General features: G+C 42.4%; 1 protein-coding gene across 3 annotated transcripts in view; it reads left to right on the top strand.

Annotated features, from left to right (window-relative positions):
- PDE8A (phosphodiesterase 8A) overlaps positions 1 to 27,970 on the top strand; it is a 117,089-nt gene that overhangs the window by 416 nt on the left and 88,703 nt on the right. Inside the window, exon 1 of one of the 3 annotated variants that reach the window (XM_032469011.1) lies at positions 426 to 1,449. The exons of 1 other annotated variant lie outside the window; for it this stretch is intronic. In XM_032469011.1, coding sequence (XP_032324902.1) covers positions 1,243 to 1,449 — 207 coding nt within the window. In that variant the 5' untranslated portion in view covers positions 426 to 1,242. Of the gene's footprint in view, positions 1 to 425; positions 1,450 to 27,970 lie in introns of those variants that run through there. One more of the 3 variants, XM_032469010.1, reaches the window with a different exon arrangement.

The following is a 27,970-nucleotide window of genomic DNA, read 5'->3' as shown; positions in this document are numbered from 1 at the left end:
TCCGGGTCTTGGCGCACGAGGGAGCGCACAGGACTGTGACCCCGGACAATAACGCCCAGCCTCCACCTGCCTGGGGTCCAGAGTGTGGGCGCCTCATTGCCCTGTCACCACCGCCCCAAACGAAGGCCCTTCCACCGGCCTCTTTAATAAATGAGAGAGCTCTAAGGCTTAGAGATAGGGAGCTGACAGAACTAATGCAGCTGCTAAGTTATGGAGTCAGGATTCGAACCCAGTGGTCTGTATTTTGGTAGCCCAAACCCCGAGATCAGAGCCCACCGGCCCAGAGTGGCTGTGTGTGCCCTTGGGTAAGTCGCTTTTCTCAGGCAGGCAGCCGGGCCAAGAGCCCCTCCCGTCGTGGCCGCGCATGCTCAGTAGCTGGCGGCGCCGGGAGGAGGCGGCGGGCGCCCCAGCTGCTTTGCATTGACGCCAGCACCCACTGGAGGTCACCGCTGGGGGCTGGGCGCGGCGTGCTGCCGGCAAGACCGGGCCGGGAACGTGGAGCCGGAGCCGGAGCCGGAGCCGCAGCCGTAGCCGCAGCCGCGCTACCCGCGCAGCTCCCGGGTGAGCGCCGCCGCTTCAGCGCTTCTCGACGGCGCGGCCCCAAGTCCGGCTGAGGCCGACGCGGCCTCGCTGCCCCGACGGGCTTGCTCCAGACCCCACCCCTCAACGGCTAGAGAGTCTAGGCTAGCTTTCTGCGCCACCGGCGCTCGGACCAGGGGCGTTTATTCGCCGGGCGGCAGACGGAGCGGCGTGGGTGCCCGGGCCTGGGGAGGCGGCGGCAGCGCGGCGGAGCTGGAGCGAGCGCGGCGGGGAGCTCACCTCCCCCGGGGGGCGCACCGCCCCACGGCGAGGGCGGCGTCGCTCGCGCGGCGCGGACTCGCCCGCTCTCGGGTCGGGAGAGTGCAAATCTCCTCCCCTGAAATTCCCCGGAAGCGCGGCGCGGCCGAGGCGAGCGCGGCGATGTGAGGGAGGCGGCCGGCGGCTCCCGCCTCAGGAAGGGCATGTTCGGAGGGGCGGCCGTGGCGCGCCGCCCGCCCCAGCGCCCCCTCCCCACCACCGCCGCCGCCGCGCCCGCACCGCGATAAAAGGGGCGGCCGCACTTCCTGACGCGAGACCCGCGCTCGCCGCCGCCCGCCCAGGCGGCGATGACACGGCGCCCGCGGCGGCCCCGAGGCGCCGGGCGGGCCGTTTGCTGACCGGATCGCGGCTGCCCGCCAGCGTGTCCGCGGCGCCGCCGCCAGCATGGGCTGCGCCCCGAGCATCCACATTTCCGAAAGCCGGGCGGTGTACCACGGCGGCAAGGAGGCCGAGGACGCGCCGGGCCCCGCGGCGCCGCCGCTGCCGCCCGGCGGGCCGCGCCTCCCACCCGGCCAGAAGACGGCCGCCGCGGCCGGGTCCCGCGGCGCCAGCCTCGCGGAGTCTGAGCCTCGCGGCTGCAGCGGCAGTAAGGTAAGGGGCGCCGGGCGGGGGCTTCGGGGCTGCGGTCCGCGGTGACAGGCGGGGCTCCCTCTCGGGCCTCGGTGCCCTCTCGCCCGGTTTTGGCTGACTTTGACGGACGCCAGCAGACCGTCTTGCCGGGGCAGCGACCGGTGGAGGACCGACCCGGGTCCTGGGGACTCTGCGTAGTCGAGTTGTGGTTAGGACTCTTTCCGAACCTTGGTGTCGGTTCCTGGGACGCATCCGACGTCTCGAGCACTAGGGACCGCTGTGAACTTGACTGAGGCGCTTGAATCAATTCCCCACCAAACAGCGGGTACTGGGTAACCCGCAGGATATTCTGGCGCGCCTCTGAACGTGAAATCAGTGCGAACTTTGTTCTTTTGGTTCTCGTGGTGGAAAGGGAAGGGCGGCTGGCTCTGTGAAGCCGGGGTACTGGACCCTATCACCCTGTCGTGTTTTCCCTCTTTCAGGTTTGCACAAGCATGCAGTTGCAGTTTTCTGTTTTCTTCGGGACTATTAAAACATAATCTGGAACATCAGCTTTGCTTCATTGCACACGTATTTGAGGTTCACGTTTATTAGCATACATGTACTTAAAGCGTATGTAATTAGAAAATACTATCAGAGCAACGCGGTCTTTGAAGCATTCAGCAGAACAAAGTTAATTTTTCATTAAGCAATCTTACTGAGACAATTTATTTTTTTAATCGCGTGTCTTCTCCAGCGCCCGTTCCTTTGGCTGTGTTTTGTCAAAGTTGCTGCTCTTAGTCTTTGCTAAAGTTTTCTAAAGGAAAAATACTTTAAAAAAAAAAAAAAAAAGATTCATGAAGACAAACTGCAGTAGCTCTCCGGCTCTCTGATTTGAAATTTTAGAGCTGGAATTCATGCTTTTGTTTAAGTGTTATTACACTAGGGGGAAAAAATTTCTGTCAACATGGCCACATATTGAAGATCATCCCTTTCACTGTTGCTGTGTTTTGAAAGAGTCATTTGCAAAATTGTCTTGATTTTGCTTACTGAGGACTGCTAAATCTCCCAAATTTGAGAGAAATTGGTTTACTCTGTCTTAAATTCCTTAAGTCATTATATCTTTTCTATGTGAAATTTGAAAAGTCTTTTTCAGTGTTGCGTAACATAGTGAAGTGATTTCTCCCCCTCTCATACCCTGTCTGAAAATTCAACTTCATTCTGATTATCAGGATTTGGATTCCTTCTCCTACAGTCTTTGAAAAAACCTGTGGTAGTTTTAAACTATTAACCCAAGCTGATCTTAATATCCTTGTAATGCTTGTATAGTAAGCTACCTAATTGGCTTTTTAAAAAAGTGTTACGCAGGTAAAGTTGAATATGGAAGCTTTAACAGCTTTCAGGTTTTTGACCCCAATCTAATATTGGTTATCTTGCATTAATTTTAGTATTCAACTTTTGGTTCACTGAAGGAGCTCTTTCAGAAAGAGGCCCTTGTGTCTTATTGGCCTTTTTGTGGCAGCGTGGGTGTCCTAAATTCCCCCAGGTAAGCATTCCCAGTGCCCCAACTTGGTCTTCTGCTATCCACACTGCCTGTGGGTCCCCTGAGTTTCTAAGTCTCCTGTATTCTGTCCCATTGTCTTGAGCTGGGGCCCAGAAAAATACATTCAGCATTTACAGTGCTTAATCCAGTGGCATGCGTACAGTAGGTACTAAATAAATGTTTGTTGAGTTTGATTTTTGTTAACGGAACGATAAAACTTTTTCAGTCACTGGAATTTGATGCCTTATAACCTTGAATATAGGCTTTAAGGTTACTTTCTCAGGAGGAGGAGTCAAAATATAAGTAACACCACAGTCACAGAAACAATAGCCCCATGCTTGTTATGCACGAGCTATACATGTTGGTACCACATCTCAGTTACAGATATTTGTAATTAGACATATCAGGTAATAGGCAGAGGTAAATACCAGCATTTTTTTTAGTTCAATATTTTTTCTTTAAGGGAATGAAGCTTTTGAAATTAAGATATTTAATATACTCCGGAAATTTAAAAATCCATGTTTAGAGAAGATAAGCTTTCAGCAATTTAGCAAAATCAAATTATTATATAATGAATTTGAGCTCCTTTATATTAACATGGCAAGATCCAATTTTAGTTCATTAAAAAATGTTTCTTCTTAAAAATATAGTAAGTTAGCTTATCAAAGTGAATTCCAATCAGGAATCCGTTGGGGAAATTTTTGTATCTATAGCACAGAGTAAACACCAGTTCATCAGAATGCTTGGGAGGTTGGCGATGAATTGTATTTTCTGATTAATTAAGCAGTACACCCCCTACACTGTAGTGTATCCCATGTGTGTTCCATGAAGCAATTTGTGGACTGTTAACGGGTATTAAATGAAAAAGGGGTCCATGGTCAAATTAGTTTGGGAAATACTGGCTCAGACTAAGTTTGGCAGATCTCTTTCATATAGAATTTGTCAGAAAATTTAATTTCCTAAAATACACTGTGAATCTCCAAGGGGTGGTTGGAGTGTGCAACATTCCCAAAACTTGTTTGATTATGGAGTCCGTTTACTGAAGTATATCTTAGGCAGGCCACATGTTAAGACATGATTCCTAACGTGAGATACCAATATTCAAAGTACAAGAAATATACTTAACAATAAAACTCAATAAACGTAATTTGCTGCTTAATGATTCCAAAGGTACTTTAGGGTTTTGTACTACATTAGGCTGGGTCATCTTTATGAACTTATTTAAGTACTACTAAAAATACTCTGACTGTTTATTCATTTCAGGAGTTATGGTCTATGTGGTTACAGATAATGAATGCTGTGTTCGGTTTGAACACTTACAGTTTTGTTTTGTTTTTAATCAGGGTGTACTTTAACTGTAACATTTAATATTTTCTTGTCAGTCTTTAGATTTACTCCGTTTTCCCTTTCCTTAGCTAGGACTTGAGTTGCCCTTGAAAGATTTGAGTGTGGGGGCAGGAGTGTCAGAGGAGACCCTGTGCTCACCTCCCTCCCTTTCTGCAAACGCCCAGTGGCTGCAGTGATGGACGCCCTCCCCACCATGTGTCACTAATCAGCTCTGTGAGAGGGCAGTCAGGTCTGTTTTGTTCACAGCTGTGTCCCCCCACAAAGTAGGCCTTCCATAGACATTGGCTGAATTGGAGAATTGTGTGAGCCAGGCTGTAGAAGTGGAAAATCCAGCCGGCCCAGATAAAGGAGAAATAGAAACCAGTTTAAACTAGAGTGGAGACTGTAGAATTTAGATTGGATTTTTTGGAAGTCTCTGATATTGCTCTTTCAGAGCAATTTTATTTCAGAGCATTTGCATATGTTTCCACCCTGGTGAGCAGAGTAGATTTCCCTATAAAGATTTAAGGATTAGTGCAGCTGGGTGGGCCGCACACAACAGGTGACAGATATTAGCGTGGCCACATACTAACCTTTAACCTGGGGCTACTGCCTTCAGGGCTCGAAATTCTCTCAGGCCAACTCTCCGTTAGTTCCTTTGCTTCTGTCACCTTCTCTTCCTCCACCCAGTTTCTCTTACTTTCCACCACCTTTCCCTTCTTCCTAGTCTTCCTCCCTCCTTTTTCCTACCAGCCCACCATCTTCTACAAAACTGGTGAAGTTAACCACCCTAGTCATCCAAAGTTTAGTGACTTCTTAGTGTTTCCTAATTATGGAATAAACTTTTTTTTTTTTTGCCTGGTTTTAATGTACAGAGTGCATTAACCAAATTTTTATATTTCCCTAAACAGAAGCAAATTTCTCTTTGTGTGTGACCTGACTGATTCCCCTCTCCCTCCCCATACCCTTGGTGGGTTATGTGGAATTACTGAAAGTTTCCCTCCAAAAGTGTAGTTAAGACCCAACTTTCTGTTCCTGAAATAAGTGACTATAATTTATCTCTGGAGCTCAATGGGCTGTGAGTTCTCTTATCTTTCTGTTCCTATGCTTTTTGGTGTGTAAAATCTCATCATCTTGCCAGGTCTAGCTATAAAGATACTGCTTTATATCTTTTTCCCATTCCTATTATACGCATAAATTACTTTGTATTATATGTTTTTTAGCACTTAATATCATTACCACCACAACTTGTGATTCTTAAGAGGGGTGTTGTGAATGTCACAAACCTGCCCTGGGCTGGCCTTGACCCACTCCTCGCTGAAGTGAGTGTTGGGTTGGGGCCTGTGGTAACTTGGGGCACAAATGTTCCTTGTGAAGTGGTTTATGACACTGGTTTTCCCTTGGACGGCTTGCCCGTTTGGATTGGGTTCTTCAGTAGGGGAAGGTTCATGATGTGAGGCCTCAGGGTGAGGCAGACATCTCAGAATAACCTAAAATGCCTTAGAGAACAGAATATTTTTAAAAATTAAAATAAAAAATCAAAGAACAGAGGGAGAAGTTGCTTAGGAAATGAGTAAGCTCCTGGTCTTGTCCAAAGTCAGTGGCTGTAGCCTGGTTTCTCACTCCAGCAAGGCAGTAGAAAGCTATGGTCTCTGAAGCTCTTAGAGTGCAGACTGTTTGTACTAGTAATAGCCCCCGTTCCTTGAATGCCTTCTATGCTGAAGGCACTGTGCTGGGTGCCTTACAGATGTTATCTCATTTCAACCCTGTGAGGTGGCTACTGTCATTTCCCTTTTGCAGATAAGGCACCAGAGGTTAGAAACTCACATGAGTGCATACAATTAAACTGGGATTCAAACCCATTGTTCCTGGTGCTCATCCCCCAGGTTGTTGCTCTCTTAACCCCGTCTCTATTCTCTAGCTTTTGGCTAGGATATGAATGTCGCAGGTCCACCTGGGTTTTAAGCAGGCATCCAAAATCTATGTTACTAAGATTTTGTTAAGTCTTGACTTACTGGGGAACCTGATTCCAGCCCTACCTTGGGCTTCCATGTTTGTGGACGTCGCAGCCGTATGTGGCCCTGTCCCAGTTATTTCCTGAAGTCAGGCATCTTGTGGGGCCCTCAAATCTGTCCTCTTTTTTCTCTGAAGGAGTACTTTCTCCTCCTTCCTCAGGGTGCAGGTATCCTGGCTGGGCCAGGAGCTCCCTAGGAGCCAGTTCTTCCCTTCAGCCTTCACCCAAGTGCAACACCCCTGTCCCCTTCTGCCCCCCAGTTCTGCACACACATCCTCCCAGGGTTGGGTCCAGATATCTTTCTTGAGCCCCTGGCTGTACTTGCACTCTCTCTTCCCTGCTCTTGGGACCTTCCCCTGCAGCCCTTGTGGGCTGGGATTTCTGTCTCAAGCCTCCTGCCAGATTATAGGCCACTGCCAGACTGGGTCCTAGTTTCATTACAGTTCCCAAAGTGGTTGGCACACTAAGTAAGTGTTTGGATAAATATACCAGTCTCTAAGGCTGAAAGGGCTTTCTTTTATTCATATTTCATGGATCTATCTCTCCTGTTTAAGTTTAACAAAAATTATTGGGGTATGCTGTATGAGTTTTAACAAAAAGGCAGAATACCCTGAAGCCAGTGATTAATCTGTAGGGTAATTAGTAAAGCTTTTGCCTCTCATTTTGGCCATGTTAGGGTTGAGCAATGTTCCTGGGTCCCCTCCTCCTGTTCTACTTTTGTTCTGCTCTGTGAGAAGAGCTGCAGAGTATCTTGTCAGAGAGCTGTTTTGATAAGTTATATATTGCAGTTTCTTAGCTGCCGGCCTCATACACAGTGTGCCCATCTACACAGGCAGGAAGGATGTCACAGATTTCCCCGAACTTGAGGATGGCCTCAGAGAACTCAGTGAGGGCGACTTGCCACTGCTTTTATTCTGTGTGGGCTGGAACACACCTTCAGTCTGTTGAATTCATGCTCATTTGCTGTCTGTGAGTCTCCCTTCCATGTCCTGCTAGTGAGTCGGGCAGCCGCTTCAGCAGCTCACTCTGCTCGTGGGACAGCCAGAGGGCTGGTGGCCCCTCAGCACTATCCCTGTGGTCTTCAAATGTTTGCAGTTGACAGCAGCTGCCCAGTGAGGTGTGTTTGAAAGAATATAGGAGGAGAGCCAGAGGTGGTCATTTTAAGTTCAGCACCACGAGGTACTGCCTGTGTGATATTTGGCAAGTTTTGATCCTACGTTTCCTCAAGCATAAAATGAGACTCAAATACCTGGGTTTTACTGAGGATCACTTAAGCTAATCTGTGTGAAAGAATTTTGTGAACTCCAGAGTGCTAGCACATGTAAGGATTGTTCTTCTTCTTTTGATTACCTTTTTCAAAGGCAAACGTTGCTCAAATCTGCTTATTTTTTTTTTTAAAACAAATCTCTTCCTTTTTAAAATGTGTTTTTGTCTTTTCTCTAATACTTTATTGTGAAAAGTTTCAAACATACAGCAAAGTTAAAAGAATTATCACATGCATACCTACCATCTAGATTCTCCAGTTAACGTTTTCCTGTATTGGCTTTACCTCATGTCTCCATCACTTTATCCACCCAGAAGTCCGTTTTATTTTTGGATTAATTTCAAAGTAGGTTCTACACCTCAGTATATTTAACTCCTAAACATTTCAGTATGCATATCACTTACTAGAGTTCAAGATTTGTTTCCTTTTTTGAGGGGGCAGGGACAAATCTGTATACCCATGTAATACAAATCTTTGTCAGGATACAGAATATTACCATCACCCCAGAAGGTTCTCTGTGCTCCTTCTCCATTCCTAACCCCACCTGCCTGACAACCATGGTTCTGTTTTTTTTCCCCATTATAAATTTATTTTTGCCTATTTGAGGCTTCCTATAAATAGAATTTTAAAGAGTGTATTCTTTTGTGTAAGGCTTTCACTCAGCACAGTATTTTTGAGATTCATCTATGTTGCACGAATCAGTAGGTTGTTTTTTTTTTTCTTCTGAGTTGTATCCTGTTGTGTGACTAGATCACAATTCACTTATTCATTCTGTTGTTGATGGAGAGTAGGGCTGCTTCTGATTTTGGACTATTAAGAATATGCTATGAATATTCTAGTATAAATTATTTTGTGCACATATGCTTTTATTTCTCTTGGGTAAATACCAAGAAGTGGAGTTGTTGGGTCATAGGATAGCTATTATGTTTAGCTTTTTAAGAAACTGACCTTTTCCCAAGGTTACACAGTTCCACATTCCTGCCAACAGTGTACAATAAAAGTTCGGTTGGTCCATATCCTTGCCACAGTTTGGTGTTATCAGTCATTCTGGTGGATGTGTAGTGGTATCTCCCTGTGGTTTTGATTTACATTTCCTTGATGGCTAATAATTTTGAGTATGTTTTCATGTTTCTATTGGTCATTTATATAACTTCCTTTTTGAAGTTTTTAACACTTTTTTATGAAAAGGAAATATAAATATTGTCATGATCTCTGGGTAGGGAAGGACTTATGAAACAAGTTATACAAAGCATTTACCATAAAGGAAAGAGTTGATAAATTCAACCAAGTTAAAATAAGGAACTTCTCATCAAAAGAAAAGAAAGGAAACCATAAACTGAAAGAAGATATTTGCAACATATAATACCAATAAAGAACTAGTACTCAGAACAGATATAGAACTCCGACCAGTCAGTAAGAAAAAGACAGTCCAGTTGAAAAATAGGCAAAGACTTGGACAGACAGGTCATTAAAGAGGAAACCAAATGGCCAATAAATGTATGAAAAGATGTCATTCTCACTGAGGAAATACAAAATAAAACCACAGTGAAATAACATAATAAAACCACAGTGAAATAACTTTATATCCACCAAATTGGCAAGTGTTTAAAAGCCTAACAATGCTTTGAGGAACTCTTCAACACTGTAAGTAAAAGTGCAAATTGGTTCAACTACTTGGACAACCATTGTCATTACCAAGTAGAGTTAGACATGTGACCCAGTGACCTGATAGTTTCAATCCTAGAAACACATGTGTATTGAAAACATGTGCAAGAATGTTCATAGGAGCATTGCTTTTAATAGCAATTTTTTGATAAAACTCAAATATTCCTTAGCAACATAATGGATGAATAAGTGTGACAAGCAGAAGAATGCTTTTCAGCTTTGAAACTGAATGGTTTATAGCTATAAATATCAATATTGATCAGTCTCAAAAACAATGTTGAGAGAAAGAAGTTATAGAAGAATCCATAACATGTAATTTTTTAAACTTAAGGTTTAATAGCTAAACAACAAACTTGTGGGAATATATGTAATCTACACATACACATAGATATTAAAACTATAAACAAAACCAAAGAAATAATCACTATAAAATTCAGTTGGACAGAGAAGATTTATTTTACAGACTGAAATGATTAGCAAGCTAATGTTGAGTGCCTAGTACAGAGGATATAGGAGCAATAGGAGCAGGCCCTGCCCTCAAGGCACAAATAGTCCTCTCTGGAAAGGTGGGGCCGGCCTCTGACCTGGACCTGAATGAGAGGCTAATGCCTGAGGGATGGTGTGGGTGTTCAGAGAATAGGCAGGAGCTTGGTCTGGATTGATTGTAAGGTGCAGAGAGAGGAAGGGAGGGAGGGGTTTGGCCTGGGCTAAGATGAGGAGGCCTAGAGAGGTAGAGAATGGGGGATGTATGTGGGGCGGGGGTACTGGCTTGTTCCGCAGACTGTGAGCAAGTTGACCAGGGATAGGAGGCAAGGCCTGAAAGCCAGGTTGAGGAGTTTGAAGTCCGTCCTGTAAACCTCAGAGAACTTTCATTTTCAGCAGGGTAGTTACAGGATAAACATATTTTATGAAAATTAAGTTTTAGGAGGAAATTGCAGTGGGTGGGGTGAGGAAAAGTTAGAGGTGGGGCACTACCTAGGGGGCTATTGTGGTTCAGGCACCAGGTATGACCAGGTATAATAACTACTTAGTGCAGTGGTTTGGGAGAGGAGGGAATGAGCAAAGGAAAAGCTGACAGGCTAGGGAACAGAGTGGATTTGGGGAGTGAGGGATGAGGGAAGTGGAGGATGACTCAGAGGTTGGGGTTTACCAGCTTAGAAGGACTGTGATAACATGCCACAATTTGTAGAGTGCTTTAGAGTTGACCAACTGCTATTTTTATACATCATCTCATTTGATGTTCCCCAAACTGCTGTGAGGTAGGAAGGATTTTATTTTCCCTGTTGAAGACCTAAATGAAGCAGACATTTAAAGAGATCAAATGACTTGCCCAAGTGTATGGTGACCACTTTCAGAAGCAGGTTCAGTATAATAGCATAGGATAGAAGCCAGAGGAAAGAGAGGTTAGGGAGTTTTTTTTTAAAAAAAGCCTTTCTCTTGGTTCTGGATTTATTTTGTAAAAACAAACTTTTATTACTTTTTCCTCATTACAAAAGTAATGTTCATTTTAGAAAACTTGAAAAATACAGAAAAGGACAAGGATCACTTAAATTGCACAATCAGGAGATAGTGTCTCAAAATAATGGTATGTTTCCTTCCATCCATGTAGATTACTTTAAATAGCTGTTATTAAAAACTATTTTTAAAATAGTTTTATTCTTTTAGTTCTAGGAAACATTTAGGTGTTATTTCTTCAAATGTTGTCCCCGCTTCCATTTCCTCACTTCCCTTCTGCAGCTTTTTCCAAGTGATAGGATTTAGGTACATCTTGATCTGTCCTCTGTATCTCTTCACTTTTCTTTTACTTCCCAGAGATTGTGTTTCTTTTATTTTCCAGAGATTGTGCTATCTCTGTCTGGGAGGGTTCTTTAATCTATACTCTTAGCTCACTGATTCATTCCTCAGGGTCTACTTAGCTGTCTAGCCCATTGAGTTTTAAAACTGGATGGTTTCTGTGTTCAAGATTTATGATGTGTTCTCTTTGTAACTTGCTTATTCATGGTTTTTTTGTTTGGTGTAGCATACTTCCTTACCTTTTTGAGGATATTAATCATATGCACTTTAAAGTCCTATTCTGATTGCTGTTTATTTAAAACTTTTTTTTGAGGTATAAATACAGTTAGAAAAGTATATGTAATCTTAATGTTTACAGCTTGATAAAATTTTACCCATATTTGCTGCATATAACGACCACCCATATCAAGACAGAATACTTCCTAGCACTCCAGAAGACTGCCTTGTGGCTGTTGACTTTTTTTTTTAAGTATTTTTAACCTTTTATTGTGAAAAATCTTAAATATACAGCATTCTTTTTAAAAATTGCCAATTTATGGGGTTTTTAAAAAATATTTTATTGCATTATTTAATTACTTTATTTTGGCAGGGTTGGGGAGGTAATTAGGTTTATTTATTTTTAGAGGAGGTATTGGGGATTGAACCCAGGACCTTGTGCATGCTAAGCATGCACTCTACCATTTGAGCTACATCCCACCCCTCTATACAGCATTCTTGAAGGAATTTTGCAGTGAACCCTTGTACACCCAAACTCTTGTATTTTATAGTAGCATTTTACCGTACTTGCTTTATCACATACAGTCAGCCCTCTGTATCCAAGGATTCTACATCCGGGGATTCAACCAATGGGGGTGGGGGAGGGATCCAGAAAGTTCCAAAAAGCAAACCTTGAATTTGCAATGTGATCGCATATATTTACATGGCATTTACATTGTATTTACAGCAATTTACATAACATTTACATTGTATTAGGTACTATAAGTAATCTAGAGATGATTTGAAGTATACAGGAGGATGTGCTTAGGTTATATGCAAATGATATGCCATTTTATATAAGTAACTTGAGCATCCTCGGATTTTGGTATCTGAGGGAGTCTTGGAACCAAAGCCCTGCAGATACCAAGGGACAACTGTATATCTGTCTATTGTTCTGGCCATCTCCTTTTTCTTTTCATTTTAAAGTAATTGCAGACATCAGCACACTTCACCTAAAATATTGCAGCATGCATATCACTAGAGTTCAATATTTAGTTTTTTTTTTTTTGAGGTAGAATTTACATGCAATGAAATGCACAAATATTTATTGTACAAAGGCTGAATTTTGACAAATACACAATTTACCTGTATAATCCAAACCTCTATCAAGGTATAGAACATTATCAGCATTCCAGAAAGTTCCCTTATGCTCCTTCCCAGGTATCCCAGCAACTATCTTCTAATTTTTTCCCATCATAGATTTGCTTTGTCTGTTTTAGAACTTCATGAAAGTGGAATTATACACTATATACTCTTTTATTTATTTATTTTGGGGTTTTTTGGGGGGGGGATGGTAATTAGGTTTTACTTATTTATTCATTGGAGGTACTAGGGACTGAACTCAGGACCTCCTGCATGCTAAGCACGCACTCTACCACTGAGCTATACCCTCCCCTTGTATATACTCTTTTATGTAACACTTTTTGCACTCACTATTAAGTTTTTGAGATTCATCTATGTTTCATATATGAGTAGTTCCTAGTATGATGACTGTTAACTTTTAAAAGCTCATGATGTGTCTTGTTAAATTGCCTTCCAGAAAGATGTGGTCAAATTTTAAGATTACAGGAGCGTATGAAAGTGCTTGTTATGCTTCTGACAATCTGATTGTGAAAGTCGTGTTTTATTGGTCTATTAATTATAATTTATTTTCATTTTTGTTGCCTTTTTCTTTTCCAAATGTGTTTTGGAAACTTGAACTTTCTCTTCAGTGATTATTGCTTATGTATATTGCCTATTTCTCTGTTTGGGTTTTAGAGTTAAATTTCATTTATAAGAGCTTTTTAATATGTTCGGGAATTAAGTTTTGATATCTCAATTTATTGCAAATCTTCTCTCTAGTCTCTTTTTTTAATTGGATGTAAAAAATAATAATTGGATGTATTTTTAAATTGTAGACATTTTATATTTTATGAAATCCAATCTAGCACTCTTCCTTTTTTTATTTATTGATCGACACTTGGGTTGCTTCTACCTCTGGGTTATTGTGAATAATGCTACATACAACATGGGTGTACATACCTCTTTGAACCCCTGCTTTCAGTCCTTTTGGATATATATACACCCAGAAGTGGAATCAGTGGATCACATGGTAATTCTGTTGTCAATTTTTTGAGGAACCACCCATAAGTACATAGTGTTTTGCAATGGGCTTTTTTTAGCCAATAATCTACACATTTCCATTTCAGTGATTTGTTTTATCTTCTCTAATACCTGTATCATACCATACCAATATCCCGTGATCCTAGAAATGACCCCTACATTGCATCCGCTTGTTACAGACCCTTGCCTTGCTTTTAACCTAGTACATCCCCTCTCCTTTTTTTAAATTACACTGACTTGTTTAAGAGACCTGACCACATATTTTGTCCCAATTTCTGACTTCATCTTACTGCTTCCTTGGGGTGTCATTTAGCTTTCCCTCTATCTGCTGTATTTCCTATAAACTAAAAGTTGTATCCAAAATAGATTGAAGTTAAATGTTTTGGTTTAGAAAACATCATTGGTGATTCACGAATCAAATCAGAAGACACACGATATCTGATTGACCCAGCATTACAGATGCTCAGATTGACCACTAGGCTGGGATGATGAGAGTCTGATCCTTCCACTAGAACCATTAGGTTCTCCTCATGACTGGAAAGGACCCTGTGGCACTTTGGGCCCTATACAGATGTTTAATTCACCATAGGCTGTTCATCTAAGGCTTTCTCTTTCTCTTTCTTTTTTTTTTTTCTTTCTCTCTCTCTCTTTTTTTTAGAACCAATTGATAATTATTATCTAAAGTGATAGTTTTGATTAAAGTTAATGAATGATGTTTCCTAATTCAGTTTACTTTTCTACATGCAATAGTTTGCATTCTTCTGTACAGTGGAAGTTTCCTTCATCATTTGGGCCTAGAGCTTTTTGATTACTATGAAATATAGTTCCTACTGGAAAGGCAGTTATAAGTGATTAATTTCCCCCTTTAGCAGTTTTTATGCTAAGGAGTTGTTGCCTCAAATGGTAATGAATGTGTTGGGTTTCTTAATATCACTTTTTAAACTGTAATCGTGGATATATGGGTCTTCATTGGTTACATGTGTTTGGATCTGTTATAGTCTTTTTCTTCCTTCCTTTCTTTCTTGACTGAAATTATAATACCTTTGGCCAGTGGGGACTCCTACAAAGTGTGACTCCTGTATCCTTTTGACATGATTCTTTTAATCTTTGAAAGAACAACCAGTTGTCCCAGGCTCAGCTTGTACCTTCCTTGTCCCAGACCAGCAATAAGCCTTTTCTCCAAGGCGTGCTGGTCCTCTTAGTGGGAAATGGTGTTGGAAACTATAACCTAGGTTCTAGGAGTACTCATTATTCCAGGAATTACATTGTTTTGGAGCCCTTTTGATGGATAGACCTAGAAAATGTATACATTAAAAAACCCCAAACTTTGCAATTCAGATGTATTTTTAACTTAGATTTAGTAATTCAGTGTTTTAATTTGTTTCTTATAATTGTATCCTTCTTCTCTAACAGTGATAATTTTTATTTTTCTTCCTGTATTTTAAGCTTATGTCCTATCCATCTAGATATATAATAAAGTATTCATTCATATGTTTTTGAATTTTTTGTTTTGTTTATTTAATTTCAACATCTGGCTTTTAAAATTTGGTATTTATTTTGGTTATATGGTGTGAGGTAAAGATCTTACTCTCCAAAGCTAGTTATTATTCCATCTTTTAGGTGAATAATTCTTTTTATTTCCTACTGGTTTATACTTTCACCTTTATCATATCTTTGTGTTGTCTATTTTAGGTTATCTATTCTTGCTTGTACTGTTACTACACTGATTTCATTTTTACAGCTTTCTATGTTTTCATAGTGTCTGATAAGGTTAATCTTTTTCCTCATTATGCCCCATTAAAAAAAAAAAAAACTTCCTGAACCCATTCTTGTCTATTCTTCTATGTCAGTTTTAGAATTATTCTTTCCTACCTTCAGATTTTGGGGACATTTTGATTGTATTGAAGTTAAATCCCCTGTTATTTGGAAGAAGTGATAGCTTTATAGGATTCTTCCATCCATGAATGTGAGTTTATTCTTCATATATTTTATTTTATATGTTTTTCATATGGGTCTCTTTTCTTTTCAGTATAATTCTCTTGTAGCCAGAATCTTTTTTGTTGTTGTTAAATCTTTTAACTAATTATTTCAATTAGACAAAATATGTTGATGTTACTGAATTCAATAAACATTGTTATAGTTTCTCAGTTCATTGTCTTTTCATTATTGTGAAATAGATAAATCTTAAATGTGTAATGTCTTGTATTTTTGAGAGAAATGTTTTCATTATTAGCTGAGTGATGGTTTTGAGTTTTCCTTTCCAAAAGTAATACGTTTAATCTCTGTTTTCTTATTGAATTGCTTTGGAGTTTGAGAACATTGTTAAATAATAATAGTGTTAGTGTGCATCTTTGTTTTATCCTGATTTTAATAGTAATGTGTTCAGTTCTTCACCCTGAAGTGTGTTACTGGCTGTTGGTTTTAAGACAATGTCCTTTGAAGGGGAAGAGCATAGCTCAGAGGTGGAGTGCGGGGTTAAGCATGTAAGGTCCTGGGTTTAATCCCCATTACCTCTGTTAAAAAAAAAACAAACAAACAAAAAACACACACAAACCTAATTAACCCCTCCACAAAAACCAAAACCAAAAAAAAAAGACAGTATGCTTTGATATGCTTTATTATATTAAGGAAATAGCTTTCTAGGTTCCTGTTTTCTGTGTGTCTTTTGAAATCTCAAATGTCAGATTTTATTACACCCCACTCTTTTGGAAACATCTAATGAGATAATCACATGCTTTTTCTTGGAATTATTGATGTGACATGGACTAGTTTGATTTTTGATATTTAAAAAAGTTTCCATTTCTAAAATAAGTTCTGCTTGCTTGATAGGATTTAAAAAAAAATTTTTAAATATACTATTGAATTCAGTTTATAATAATTTGAAATACAGTTTTCTTTTCTATATTCATGAGTTGAGAGCAAAATCATCTACAGTTTCATACCCTAGCCATAAACTTTTAATATTTTATATTAATTTGTATATAATATAATTAGTAATTGTTTGCATTCTTTTTTCTTATGCATGTGTAGGAAATTTTAAGTAAAAAATTTTAAATGTAAATTTTAAACAGATACTTTGTATAGTTTTATATCCTGACTTTTAAATTTAATAATAGATTGCAACTAGAGTCCTTCCTTGGTATCCATGGGAAATTGGTTCCAGGAACCCCAGCGAACACCAAAATCTGTGGATGCTCCAGTCCTTTACATAAAATGCTGTAGTACGGTGGGCCCTCCATATGTGTGGGTTCTGCATCCGGGGATACAGAGAGCCAACTGTATTTTCCAATGTCCTTAAACTTTCTTCAAAACATAATTTATATGACAGTACTAATGCTGTCATGTACATCTTCTTACCTAAGCCTTTATGCATAGCTGTGATCATTTTCATAGAATTTATTCTTAGAAAGAATCTATTTTTAAGGCTTGTTTTACAAACAATTCTGTTAGGACAAGTTTTCTAACATTTTGGGCAGTCTATAATGAAAAGCATTATATTTTATTTAAACTTTATTTATGAACTTGGCTTAGATAAGTTACATTTACTTACTGAAATATTTCATTTTCTTAGAATTTTATTCCTTAATGGGACCTTTAACTTTACCATATCCAACTTCCTCATTTTACAGAGGAGAAAATTGCAAAGTATACTCTTGTCTAGCGGTTTTATTGTATCAGAAGCAATAAAGAAATTGAACACTTGGAATTTGAGATATCACTTAGGTATCAGAATTTGGATATCATTAGTGGGGTTGCTTGGTTACTGCTAAATGGTTCTGTTTTCATTTTAAAGCCATGTACAGATACCTGTTTTTTTCTTCTCAGTTTGTGTAACCCATACATTTAGAGTTGGAGTTGGCATTCAGTGAACCTTTATTATTTATGTAGTCATTCACTAAATATTTGACCAGCTTCCTTAGCTGCCCTAACATTTTTAGATAAAAGCAGGAAGTCCTGTTGCTTTTTCCTCCCCAAGCCTTTATTCCATGTCTTTTGTTATTCTAGTGTTAAGCAGGGTCTTGAAAAGCCAGACTCCCAAGTGAGGTGAGCTGCAGTGAAGCTTCACCTGGGATGAAGCACGAGGTCTGCCTGGCACTGCAGTCCAGCAAAGGCTCAGAACACCCTCGTGGGGATAACTGATAGTTGACAATACGAGCAGACATACGCTTGGTTTTAATACTGACGAAAATCGGTACTTCTATTAGATCCTAATCTCTACAGTGAGATTAGTTTTCAGAGACTGTGTTGGAAAGGGTTTTAGAGCCCTTCTAGTCTCACTTCGCCCCCATTGTAGGAATTCCCTCGTCAACTTCTATCTACACACAGGACTCTGGTTTGGTAAGATTGTGTGATAGAGAGGTCAGTGATTCTTTTTTAATGGAGGTACTGGGCATCAAACCCAGAACTTCGTGCATGCTAAGCACGCACTCTACCGCTCAGCTGTACCCGCCCCCACTTATTCTTTACTGGACAACGAAATATTGGATCACAGCTGCACTAGGCATTTGCAGGTAATGTGAGATGAGTAAGAGGTAGCCTCCCCTTGTAGATGATACATTCACTAGGGAATAGGCTTGCCTCTAATTGTATGTGTCTCCCTGACCCTTAGTCTCCAGTGCTTGTTCAGAAGTCTGAGCATGCCGTTGCTGTGATGTAGTCAAAGAGGGCAGGGGAATTGGAATCAGACTTGGGGTTGAATTCTGGCTGTGGTACTTACTTAATTGTGAGCCACAGTTCCTTGTATGTAAATTGAGCAAATGAGAGAAGCCGTGGAACGATACCTGTCATGCACCATAGACGTGACAGACTTTTCTTGTTTCTCTTTGCTTATTGATCAGAATTGTGTTTTCTCACCAGTGGGTTAGGAGAGAAGGAAGCTCTATTACAATCCTTTCCTTGCTGCTGAATATACTGATAATGGAAAAATAAACAGGGGTTCAGTGGTTTTCTGGCCTGTAAACTAAAAACAGTGTTCAGTGCCAAAAGCTGTGTTTGTCTTGAGAGGCCAAGAATATTTCTGCAATGTAGGACAGCTTCAGATCCCACATGGATCTCTTGGGTAATCACACAATTTTGGTTTAGGTTCACTTGTTTGTAAGGCTAGCTTTGCTACCATGTCAAGTTTGTGTACTGTGCTCAGTTTCTGCTGGAGTAAAATAATGTAGGCCGACTGGAGGTGGGCTCTGGCCAGGGCTGGTGGGAACTGAACTCGTTCTTCCAGTGAGCAGGCACTGGCCAGCTGGAGCGGCGTGCCTGCCCCGTCGCCAGGCTCTGGAAGGCCCTGTGAACGCGGCATCACGCAGGGCCCTGGCTCTGCCCCGCCGGGCTGCTTTGGAGTCAGCAGCTTTCTCACTGGTGGCCTGAGGGCTTTGCCCCTCTCCCAGTGTGCTCAGCCTTCTCTGCTACTGTAGAGTCAGGTTACTAAAATTATCTGCCTTCTTATTACTTCTACCTCACAAGGAGAAACATTGTCTTCAGACCTTATTTCTCTAGTTCCCAGATAAGCAGAACCCACGTGCAGACGTCCAGGAGATCTGCTGCCTTACAAACAGAGGTTCAGAGGAGGCTCAGAGTGATCAAATGCAGACCTGATTACACCATTCCCTGCTTCAAACACTCTGTGGCTCCCCATTGCCAGGTTCAGACTCCTTTCCATGGCCTCACAGCCCAGCCTGATGCGGCTCCTGCCCCCTTCTCTGTCTTCACCTCTTGCCTTACACACCAAATGCTTCAGGTACTTCTACTGCCAGTACCTTAAAGACCTCTGGGCTTTTGCCTCTGCAGTTTCCATGCAAGCACTCTGCTGAGAATTTCTTCCCAACTTCAGCAGAAATAGCAAAAGAACTTTGGTGAAGGTAGATCTGTAAGAATGAAGTAGGTAATTGCTAGAGGAAGTATCTTACGTCTGGAACAAATCCCCTCAGATTTTTGTTTGTGAAATTCCATTACCAAAAAAAAAAAAAAAAAAAAGAAAAGAAAAAAAGGAGGCAAGACTAAGCTAGGATGAAGGGTTCAAACTGTCAAGATCATACCTGCTCAGAAGATGGAGAGATCCTTATAGGCTGCTCTGGGACGTGTGTACCCTCCTGGCTGTTTCGCTGTGGCCCTGAGGACCCAAGGAGTTGAAGGAGGTTGGAGAGAATAGATATCCTAGGGACCAAAGGAGCATGCTTGTGGCTGATACAGCTTCTCCTTGCTCACCCCCCGAAGGGGTCTGAGGCTGCTGAAGTGGTCTCTCCTTGGTGGGCACCTGAATAAGTCGTCCCTTCGTTACAAATGAAAGAGCATCTGGGTTTGATGGTGCCCTGCTGAGCGTCAGGTTGTGTGGGACAAACATGCTTTTCTGTGGTCATCTTGGCACCAGTTTCACCTGGCTTGTTCCACCTTGACTTGCTGAAACCTGGACATCAACTAAGATTAACAAAATGTAACAATAAAACCATCATGTAATGAATGTTTACATACCAGGCACTGGTCAAAGTACTTTACATGTATTTACTAATTATTCCTTAAGAAAACCCAGTGGGCTTGGTGTTACCCTAAAGGCTCACCTTTAAGAGTAAGAAAACTGAGGCAAGTGGGAGGTTTACCAACTTCCCCAAGATTTCCAAGTGAGCAACCAGCAGCCTTTGGATTCAAACCCAGTACCCTGGTTTCTGAGTCCATACTGGACTTTCCTACTTCTGTATTTTTCATTTTACTTTTGGAGATTTATGAGATGTTACTAGTTTTTTCATTTGTCTTTTTTGGGACAGTTTTCCTGATTATATTGGTCAGGATTCTTTTGATTACAAGTGACAATCTAAACCAATCTAAACTAGCTGGGGCCAAAAGTGAAATTTGTGGGCCACTATAGCCTGGTTTACAGAACCAGACCATGGGAAGGACAAGGATATGCCAGCCTCTGGGCCAAATGAAACCAGGACTCTTCTCCATCTTTCCCTCTCACATGGTGTCATCTCCATTTTCTTGGGCTGCTTTTTTCTGCTCAGCAAGAAACAGTGCCCACCATGTCTCCTGGTCTCACATTTCATAGCTTCATCATTGGAGAGGGACTATCCTGTTCCTTTAATTCCAACTCAAAAGTCCTTGGGAAGGACTAAGACGGGCCTGGCTTGGAACACCTGCCTACCTGGTGGCCGGTGGTGGCTTCTGTGACGAGCAACAACCATCACAGAAGAGGGCAGTTGGATGGGGAGGAGCAGCTTTCAGAGGAAGGGAGGGTGTTGGTCAGACAGAACAATAGCTGCCCCTGCACTGGGGTTCACCCCTAGCCCCCAAGTGTTTCTCAGCTTAAGAATTAATACCACTTTTATTGTAATGAGGATTATTGTTCCTAATTCTGACTCTGAGGCAGTTTGCGTTCTCAGTTATCAGAGAAACTTTCCAATAATCCTTTTTGCTAGGAAAGTGGATAATAGCTTGTGGGAAGGGCTTCCCAGTTGACGTTTTTCCTTACTTGTGCATCCTGCCTAAAAGATGCTTAGTGACACTATATTGCTCATTACTTCTCTTTTTTTATCCAGTGCTTTCACAGTTATTACTTGCTTTCAATTCTGTTTTTTCATTCCAGTGGTAAGATCTTTGCATCCTATGTTTTTCGTGTTTCTGTTTGGTCAGCTAACTGTATCTTTGACAAGTCATCCAACCTTGTGTGCCTTAATTTCTTCACCTGTTAGGATGGGCCGACTATTGTAACAAACCCCAAAATACACAAAATTATCAACCTTGGTAGAAGTTGCTCAGTCATGTAAAGTTTAAATAGGTGTTCTCGATCCATGGAGGACTCTTCTCTAAGTGGTGGTGCAGGGACCAAGGCTCCTTCCATCTTGTGGCTCTGCCATCTTCAACATGTGGTTCCCAAAGTCACCTTGCATGTCTATACAGACAAGCTTGCAGAAGGGGAAAGAGCATGAAGGTGAGAGGTTTTTAGGGACCAGACCTGGACATAGTCCATGTCAGTTTGTTCCATTGGCCACTTGGGCACCCGTAGCTTCACTGGAGGCTGGGAAGTATGATCTGCCTATACCTGTTCATGCCCAGGAGGGAGAAGAACTGGGTTTGAGCAGCCAGCCAGTCTCTGCGATACCTCTTTGGTAACTTTGTAAGTCTTCCTTTTTCCCCTCTCCCATGCATAGCAGTTGTGCAGTTTGGGTGGGATTGAGCCCACCCCTGGCTCCAGGGTGGTCCCTCATGTCTTTATTGCCATACTTAAGCATTCAGTAGTAGCTACATAACCCAGGCCTAAGTCAGGCAGGACATAAAGTCCCCTGGTCCCAATGACCAGTTCAGAGGCACACATGTGATATAAACTGTCTCAGTTAGACTGTGAAATGGTTGGGGGTAGATGTGTGCCCCCACCCCAAACCCCCAGTGAAGACAAAGCCCGCTCCTGGGCGAGAACAAGCTCAGAGAATTGCAGAGTCATGGAGCCGGAGTCCTACTGAGCTTCTCCTGAAGCTCAAAACATCTCACCCTGGACTTCGCATTTGCATGAGTTGATAAATTCATTTTCTCACACAATAATTTGAGGTTAATTTTCCTTGCAGCCAGAAGCATCCTGACTGTGATAGAACTTAGGAAATGGAAGGGGAGCAGAAGAAGAGAAAGGATAGAGCCTGGATCTCTAAGTTCTGCTTTGGTTTGTTGATACCATGTCTGTGATGTTTCTTCAGAAACCTGAACACTCAAGCAGGGTCTGAATAGATAGTACCCTTGTTTGACTTCCCAGTTTCCTGGAATTACAGCTGAGATAACTAAGTCTTTTCACATTCTTCTTTTTTCTAGCTTGAGACAGTGGTTTCTTTCTGGATTGAATGTTTCATTGAAGAATAAATTAGGACGTTTTGTTTGTCTTCTACCAAAGTGAGTGGACATAGTTCATATCCTTTCTTTTCCCATGCTTCATTTTAGCAACTTCTCTGAAGTTTGCCTTTCCATCAAGAAAGTATACAGAATAAATATATCATACAAATTGCAGGATACATTTGGTTTATAGCTGGATATTATCTCTATATTACACAGGCTTCCTTTATTTCTTGAGTTGGAATGTTCCAAACCCTTTTGGAATTTGAACAGTTTGTCAAATTTACTGATTTTTTTAATAGCACCTCCATCTTGGGAAAAAAAATGCCACATGGTGTTCCTGAAGGAACGTTTGAGAGAATTATGTGGTATTCAGTAAAGCAATTGGAAATAACCTTTAAGTATTTAGGAATACTAAATACTTAAAGTTCAAGAAACTAATTTGCACAGCCAGAAGCTGTTAGCTCAGCACACAGACACCTCATGCTGCTGTGGTGACAAATGTAAACCCTGAAGGCCCACCCTGACTCATTCCTCTCAGAGTGTGGGGAACAGTGGAGGGCGGACAACCTCATCAGTAGAACTGCCCTCCATTGCTTGTTTCAAAAAAGATTTGAGGTGAAAAATACTTACTGTAGGATTAAAAAAGCGAACAGATAAGAGAATTGGGCCCACAGGAACACAGGGGTAGACTCATCACTTGAGTCAGGTGTCAGGTCATATGTGATAATGCTTGCCACAGGGACTTGCATGGTTGCCAGGGAGCTGGGTCACACATTTGGCTCTGAGCTTCCACAGCGTCCACAAATAGGAAAATAGTTCCAGAATTCCTGAGATTTAACAGAAGCTAATGACTCAGTAGAAGTGTAGCTTCTGAGCCCAGGCCTAAAGAAATCAGTCTCCTGGGCACTTCTAAAGGAACAAGGCTCTCAACAATGTTCCCACAGTAAATGTGGTGGTGAGTGTCCCTTAGTGCAAGCTGAGGTCACAGTGCTGGATGTGGAATCCAAGTCAGGCCAAAGTAAGTGGGCCCAGGCACCCTGATAATTTGATTTAGGAGTTAAAATTTAGTCTGGGAGAATGATACATTACCAGTTTTAAATCTTGGCTAATTTTATTTACATTTATTTGATTAGAAGTGAAGACCAATCTTTTTCCAAATTCTTATCAACCATTTGTAATTTCTCTTTCGTATATTGTTTGTTACTTTGACCATTTCCTATTAGAGAACTGGAGGGGTTTTTTTATTTGTATGGAATTTAAAAAAATTAAGAATGTTGTTAGTCCATTTGTCATTTATGGTAAATAACTTTTTGACCCTAATTTGCCTTTTAAATTGCTTATGATAAACCTTTCTGGATTGCTTATTGGAACGGGACAAGCGATTATGCTGGGAGTGGGAGCATGGGGTTAGGGAAGCTGGCTTGAGGAGGGGACCATCTGGAATAGTCCCTACCAGGAAGGGAGAAGGAGTGGTCATGGAAAGCGCCCTGGGCAGCACTTGGCACCCCGCTGCTGTTTGATGACATGCGTTTATCTGCCACTCTGCAAGGTTGTGTGACTCTGCAGCAGTGTTAGGCTGCTCTTGTGTGTGTGGGCATGAGCTGGACAGTTGGGCTGATCTGGAATTGAAGTTTTGCTTTTCTCAGAATGTCCCCTAGCTATTGACAAGGCAGACAAGGGAGCAAGAGTTTGGGTTTGACAGAAGTAGCAGACACAAGAAGAGGCCTTGGAGTCTAGGAGGACAGCTGAGATAAGGCCTGGTAGTCTCAGGTAAAGGTACAAGAGGTTAGTCCTGAGCACAGCATCTGAGGTGTAGAACTGCTCAGCACCATTAACTGTCACAGCAGCGGGCGGTGGCAGTGGCAGTGGCAGTAAGGACTGCAGAAGAAGCAGGCCACACAAGCACAAAGACAAGTAAAACTAATTCTGCTGCTGGAAGTCACAGTGGTGCCGGAAGGGCAGACTGAGGGGCCTCTAGTGCGCTGGTGGTGTTGCTTCTTGATCCAGGTGCTGGTTATACAGGTGTGTTCAGGTTGTGAAAATTCATCTTAGTACGCTTATGATATAGGCACTTTTCTCTGTGTTCAATAAAATGTAAAGAAGTGAAAGAGAGAGAGTGCACACTTTGGTGCCAGATCACCTGTTTTCAAACCTGCCACTTTATAGCTGTGGGACCTTGGGAAAATTATTTAACCTCTCTGTGTCTCAGATTTCAAGTCATGTAGAATGAGAATAATAATAGCACTTACTCTAGGAGTGCTGTGAGGATTAAGTGATCCATCCATGTCAAGCACTCTGAATAGTGCCTGGCACATAGTAAACATTCCCTATTAGTTATTGTTAATAATGGTTATTATTATAAAGGGAAGAGGTGTGAGCGAGAACTGATGAACTGGGCAGTTGTGGTCAGAGGAAGCTGGTGGAAATTCTGTCAAATGACGTCCTGGGTGTGACCGTGCAGTTGTGCCTGGGGTGGGGTGGGGTGGACTGTGGGTCACAGTCAGAATTCAGTGGAGGGAACTGGGGTGTGATGGTGTCACCATATGAACCCTGATGTTGCCTAGGGCTTGAGGTGGAGAAGACTGATCTCGAGTCGTCAAAGCCCTTAATGAATGAACGTGGGTGGCCCATGGCATCGCACGGCGATGTGAGGCTCAGAGCGGGAGGGCTGTCTGGGAATGCCTGGGCAGGGGCCAGGAGCAGCCTCCTTCTGGTAGAGTGGTCTGGAGGAGGGCAGCTGTGGCCTTTGTGGAGTCTTATTCCAGGGCGTTCCCAGGAGTCTCTGTGTTGCACAGTTGGTGGCCCAGGGGGGTGTCAGGAGCCAGGTGACATTTGCTGTGTTGTGACAGTGAAATATAGGTTAATTACATCTGTCTCAGTGTATTTTCAGAATTCTGCTCTCAGTCTCCTGATACCTGTACTGGTCTGCCTGGCTCTCTGTCACTGCCTTTCAACTCGAGCCTTGGCTAGATTGGTTTTTGCCCCATCAGACTTTTCCTCCTCACTGTGTAGCTCACCCCCACCCCCCACCCCCAGTTCAGTTGGAGGAAACTAAAGTCATTCTAGTTCCACACTCTGGGACTCAGTCCCATTTCTAGTAACTGGCCCTTGTTGCTGCAGACGCACTCTAATCTCAGATTCCGCTGCCAGGTGTGGGCCTTGCTCTTGTATTCTATCTTGGCTCACTGCTGGTGCCCTGGCTTCCTCACAGCTGAGGCTACCTTTGCATTTGGCCATCCCCCTTTTCTGACGTCAGGCTCCAAGGATGAGGTCCTACCCCGAACCTCGCTGCCTGTCTGCCTGAAGCCTTTACTCCCACCTTCTCCCACCCACCCATCCTGCCCTGCTTGCTGAGCGAGCCATCCACCTTTCGCTGATTCTCTAAAGCAGTGTCTGCCAGCATTGTTTGCTGGGGATACAGTGCTCTTCCTGACCGAGGGAAGCCTCCCTCTCCCGCTGTCTGAGTAGCCAGGCACCTACTCCACCTTAGTGTGTCTGTGAGGCTGCCCAGCTGCCTCCTCCCAGGCCAGCCTGTCCTTTGTCTTTGGGGCTCCCGTTCTGACAATGGGCACATGGGAGGGACAGGTTTTGAGTCCTGAAAAAAGAAAAAGGAAGGAAGTGTCCTTCACACAACTTCTGCCCACTTTTCCTCATTCTTCCTGGGGTGCAGTGTGTGTGTGTGATGTTTTGTTGTTTGGGGGCAGGGATATTCAAAGTGGAGAAGGGTGGGAGAGTTGAAGAGTAACTTCTACTTTGTGAGTAGGCAAAGGAAGTCTTTTAAAAAGTCAACCTGGAGAGGCGTGGTAGGGTATAGCTCAGTGGTAGAGCACCTGCTTAGCATGCATGAGGTCCTGGGTTCAATCCCCAGTACCTCCATCAAAAATAAACAAATCTAATTAACTCCCCAACCCAAAAACAAAAAACAGACCAAAAAATCAACCTGGAAACGTTCTGTCTCTCTTCTCTCTACCTTTATTCTGTCTCTCTTCTCTCTACCTTTTGATATAATACTGGGAAACTATTTGGCAGTGTTTACTAAAGATGAACATATGCACAGTCCCTCACTCATCAGTTCTACTCCTAAATATGAACTCCACAGAGATGTTACGTATGTTCACCAGAAGTCATATACTAGAATGTTCGTGGCATTATTCATAATAGCTAAAAACTAGAAATAATCCCAAAGTCCATCAAAAGGAGAATAAATTGTGGTGTAAGCATATAAGGAAATACTCTGTCACAATGGAAATTAAAGAACTGTGTTCCATTTAACAGCATGGATGAATTTCATAAGCAAAGTGTTGAGTGAAAGCATCCAGACAAAAAAGATTGCACACTGTATGATTTGACTTCTGCAAAGTTCACAGTCAGTCTGAGTTCTGGTGTTGGGAGTCAAGATAGTGCTGACCTTTTGGGGAAGAGGGAGAGGTAGTGACTTGGAAAAGGACAGGAAGGCTTCTGAGTGTTGTAATGTTCTGTTTCTTTGCCTGGATGGTAGTTCTAAGGATGAGTTCATTTTGTGATAATTTAGCAAGCTGCACACTTAGGATTTATATTATTTTCAGTAAATATGTTAACCTTCAGTAAAAATTTGTATTAAAAAACCTCAGTATTATACTTAATTCAGAGTTTTCATGAATGTATATGTCCCTTCTGGTCTCTAGGACTTGCCTGGCATGTGCTTTTGCCTCAATCTAAACTAGTCTTTTACTCCTTCTTCACTCGATTTTGTTTTCTTCCTTTGAATCTTCCTGATAAGCTGTCTTCTTCTCTTCCCCAAACACACAGGCTCCAGTTTTCCTATTGTATGCTCTGTCGGCACCGTGTCCTGAAGCCTAGCTCTGATTCTGCGTCTCTGTGGGTATTTGCTCGCCTCTCCTCCTGATCTGTAAGCTCCAGGAGGGCAGAGGCTGGGCCTATCTGTGCCAGCCATTGTCTCCAGGGCTGCCCCAGTGCCCACATCCATTGGTAGTTGTCAAATGAATGAACAGAATGGACTGACTTCAAAGGCAGCAGCCTTTCTTCTCTCCACCCTTTTCAACTTTTAGTTAGGGGAAGTGCGAGCTTGAAGGAGCCACAGGATTAAAGTCCCTGTGAAGTTGCGTGGAACATTTTGAGATTACGGTGACTTTAATAACCTTATAGTGTGACCTGTAGGAAGACTTCTCAGCTGAAAGAATAAAGCTGTGTTGGCTAATCAATCAGTGTCCCTTAACCCAGTTCTGTATTCTGTGCCCACTAGTCATCTTCTTGAGAACAAACAGTTTATATATGATGACTTCATTTGTTCTGGCTTTTCTCATGACAATCCTAAGGTCAAGCCTATTTTAAGCCTGAGAAATATGTCCTGGAAGTTAGTTCCAGAGTCCCTATTTCCTTTTTCTTTCCTTAGTATCGAAATCTTGGCTGTCCTCCCTATCCCCTCCCTCCTGAACTGTTCTCAGAAACAACTCTGAAAGCAACGTAAATATCTTCTATGTTGATTTGTTGTGAGCTTCAGTTCTTTTTCAACTAGACGTGGGAAAATGGCATGTTCTCCTTTACCAGTTCTAACCCACAGAATTAAGCCAGAGGCTGTGTTCAGATTGACCCAGAAAGAAAAGGGTTTAAGACAGTACATTTACATTTAGGCTTCATTTGTTGGATGATTTTTGTAGGTTTTTTCCCTTCTGGTGTAAAGTGGTCAGAAGATGGGTGTTGGAGCCAGATGATGCCAGTCGTCCAAATCCTAGCCCTGCCACTCCCTGCCTGTTGACCTCTGGCAGGCCACATAGCCTCCCTGGGCCCAAGC

This window comes from Camelus ferus, chromosome 27, assembly GCF_009834535.1.
Source record: "Camelus ferus isolate YT-003-E chromosome 27, BCGSAC_Cfer_1.0, whole genome shotgun sequence".
Lineage (NCBI taxonomy): Eukaryota > Metazoa > Chordata > Mammalia > Artiodactyla > Camelidae > Camelus > Camelus ferus.
The sequence above is the reverse complement of the archived record's forward strand: the minus strand, read 5'-3'. Positions and strand labels throughout refer to the sequence as shown.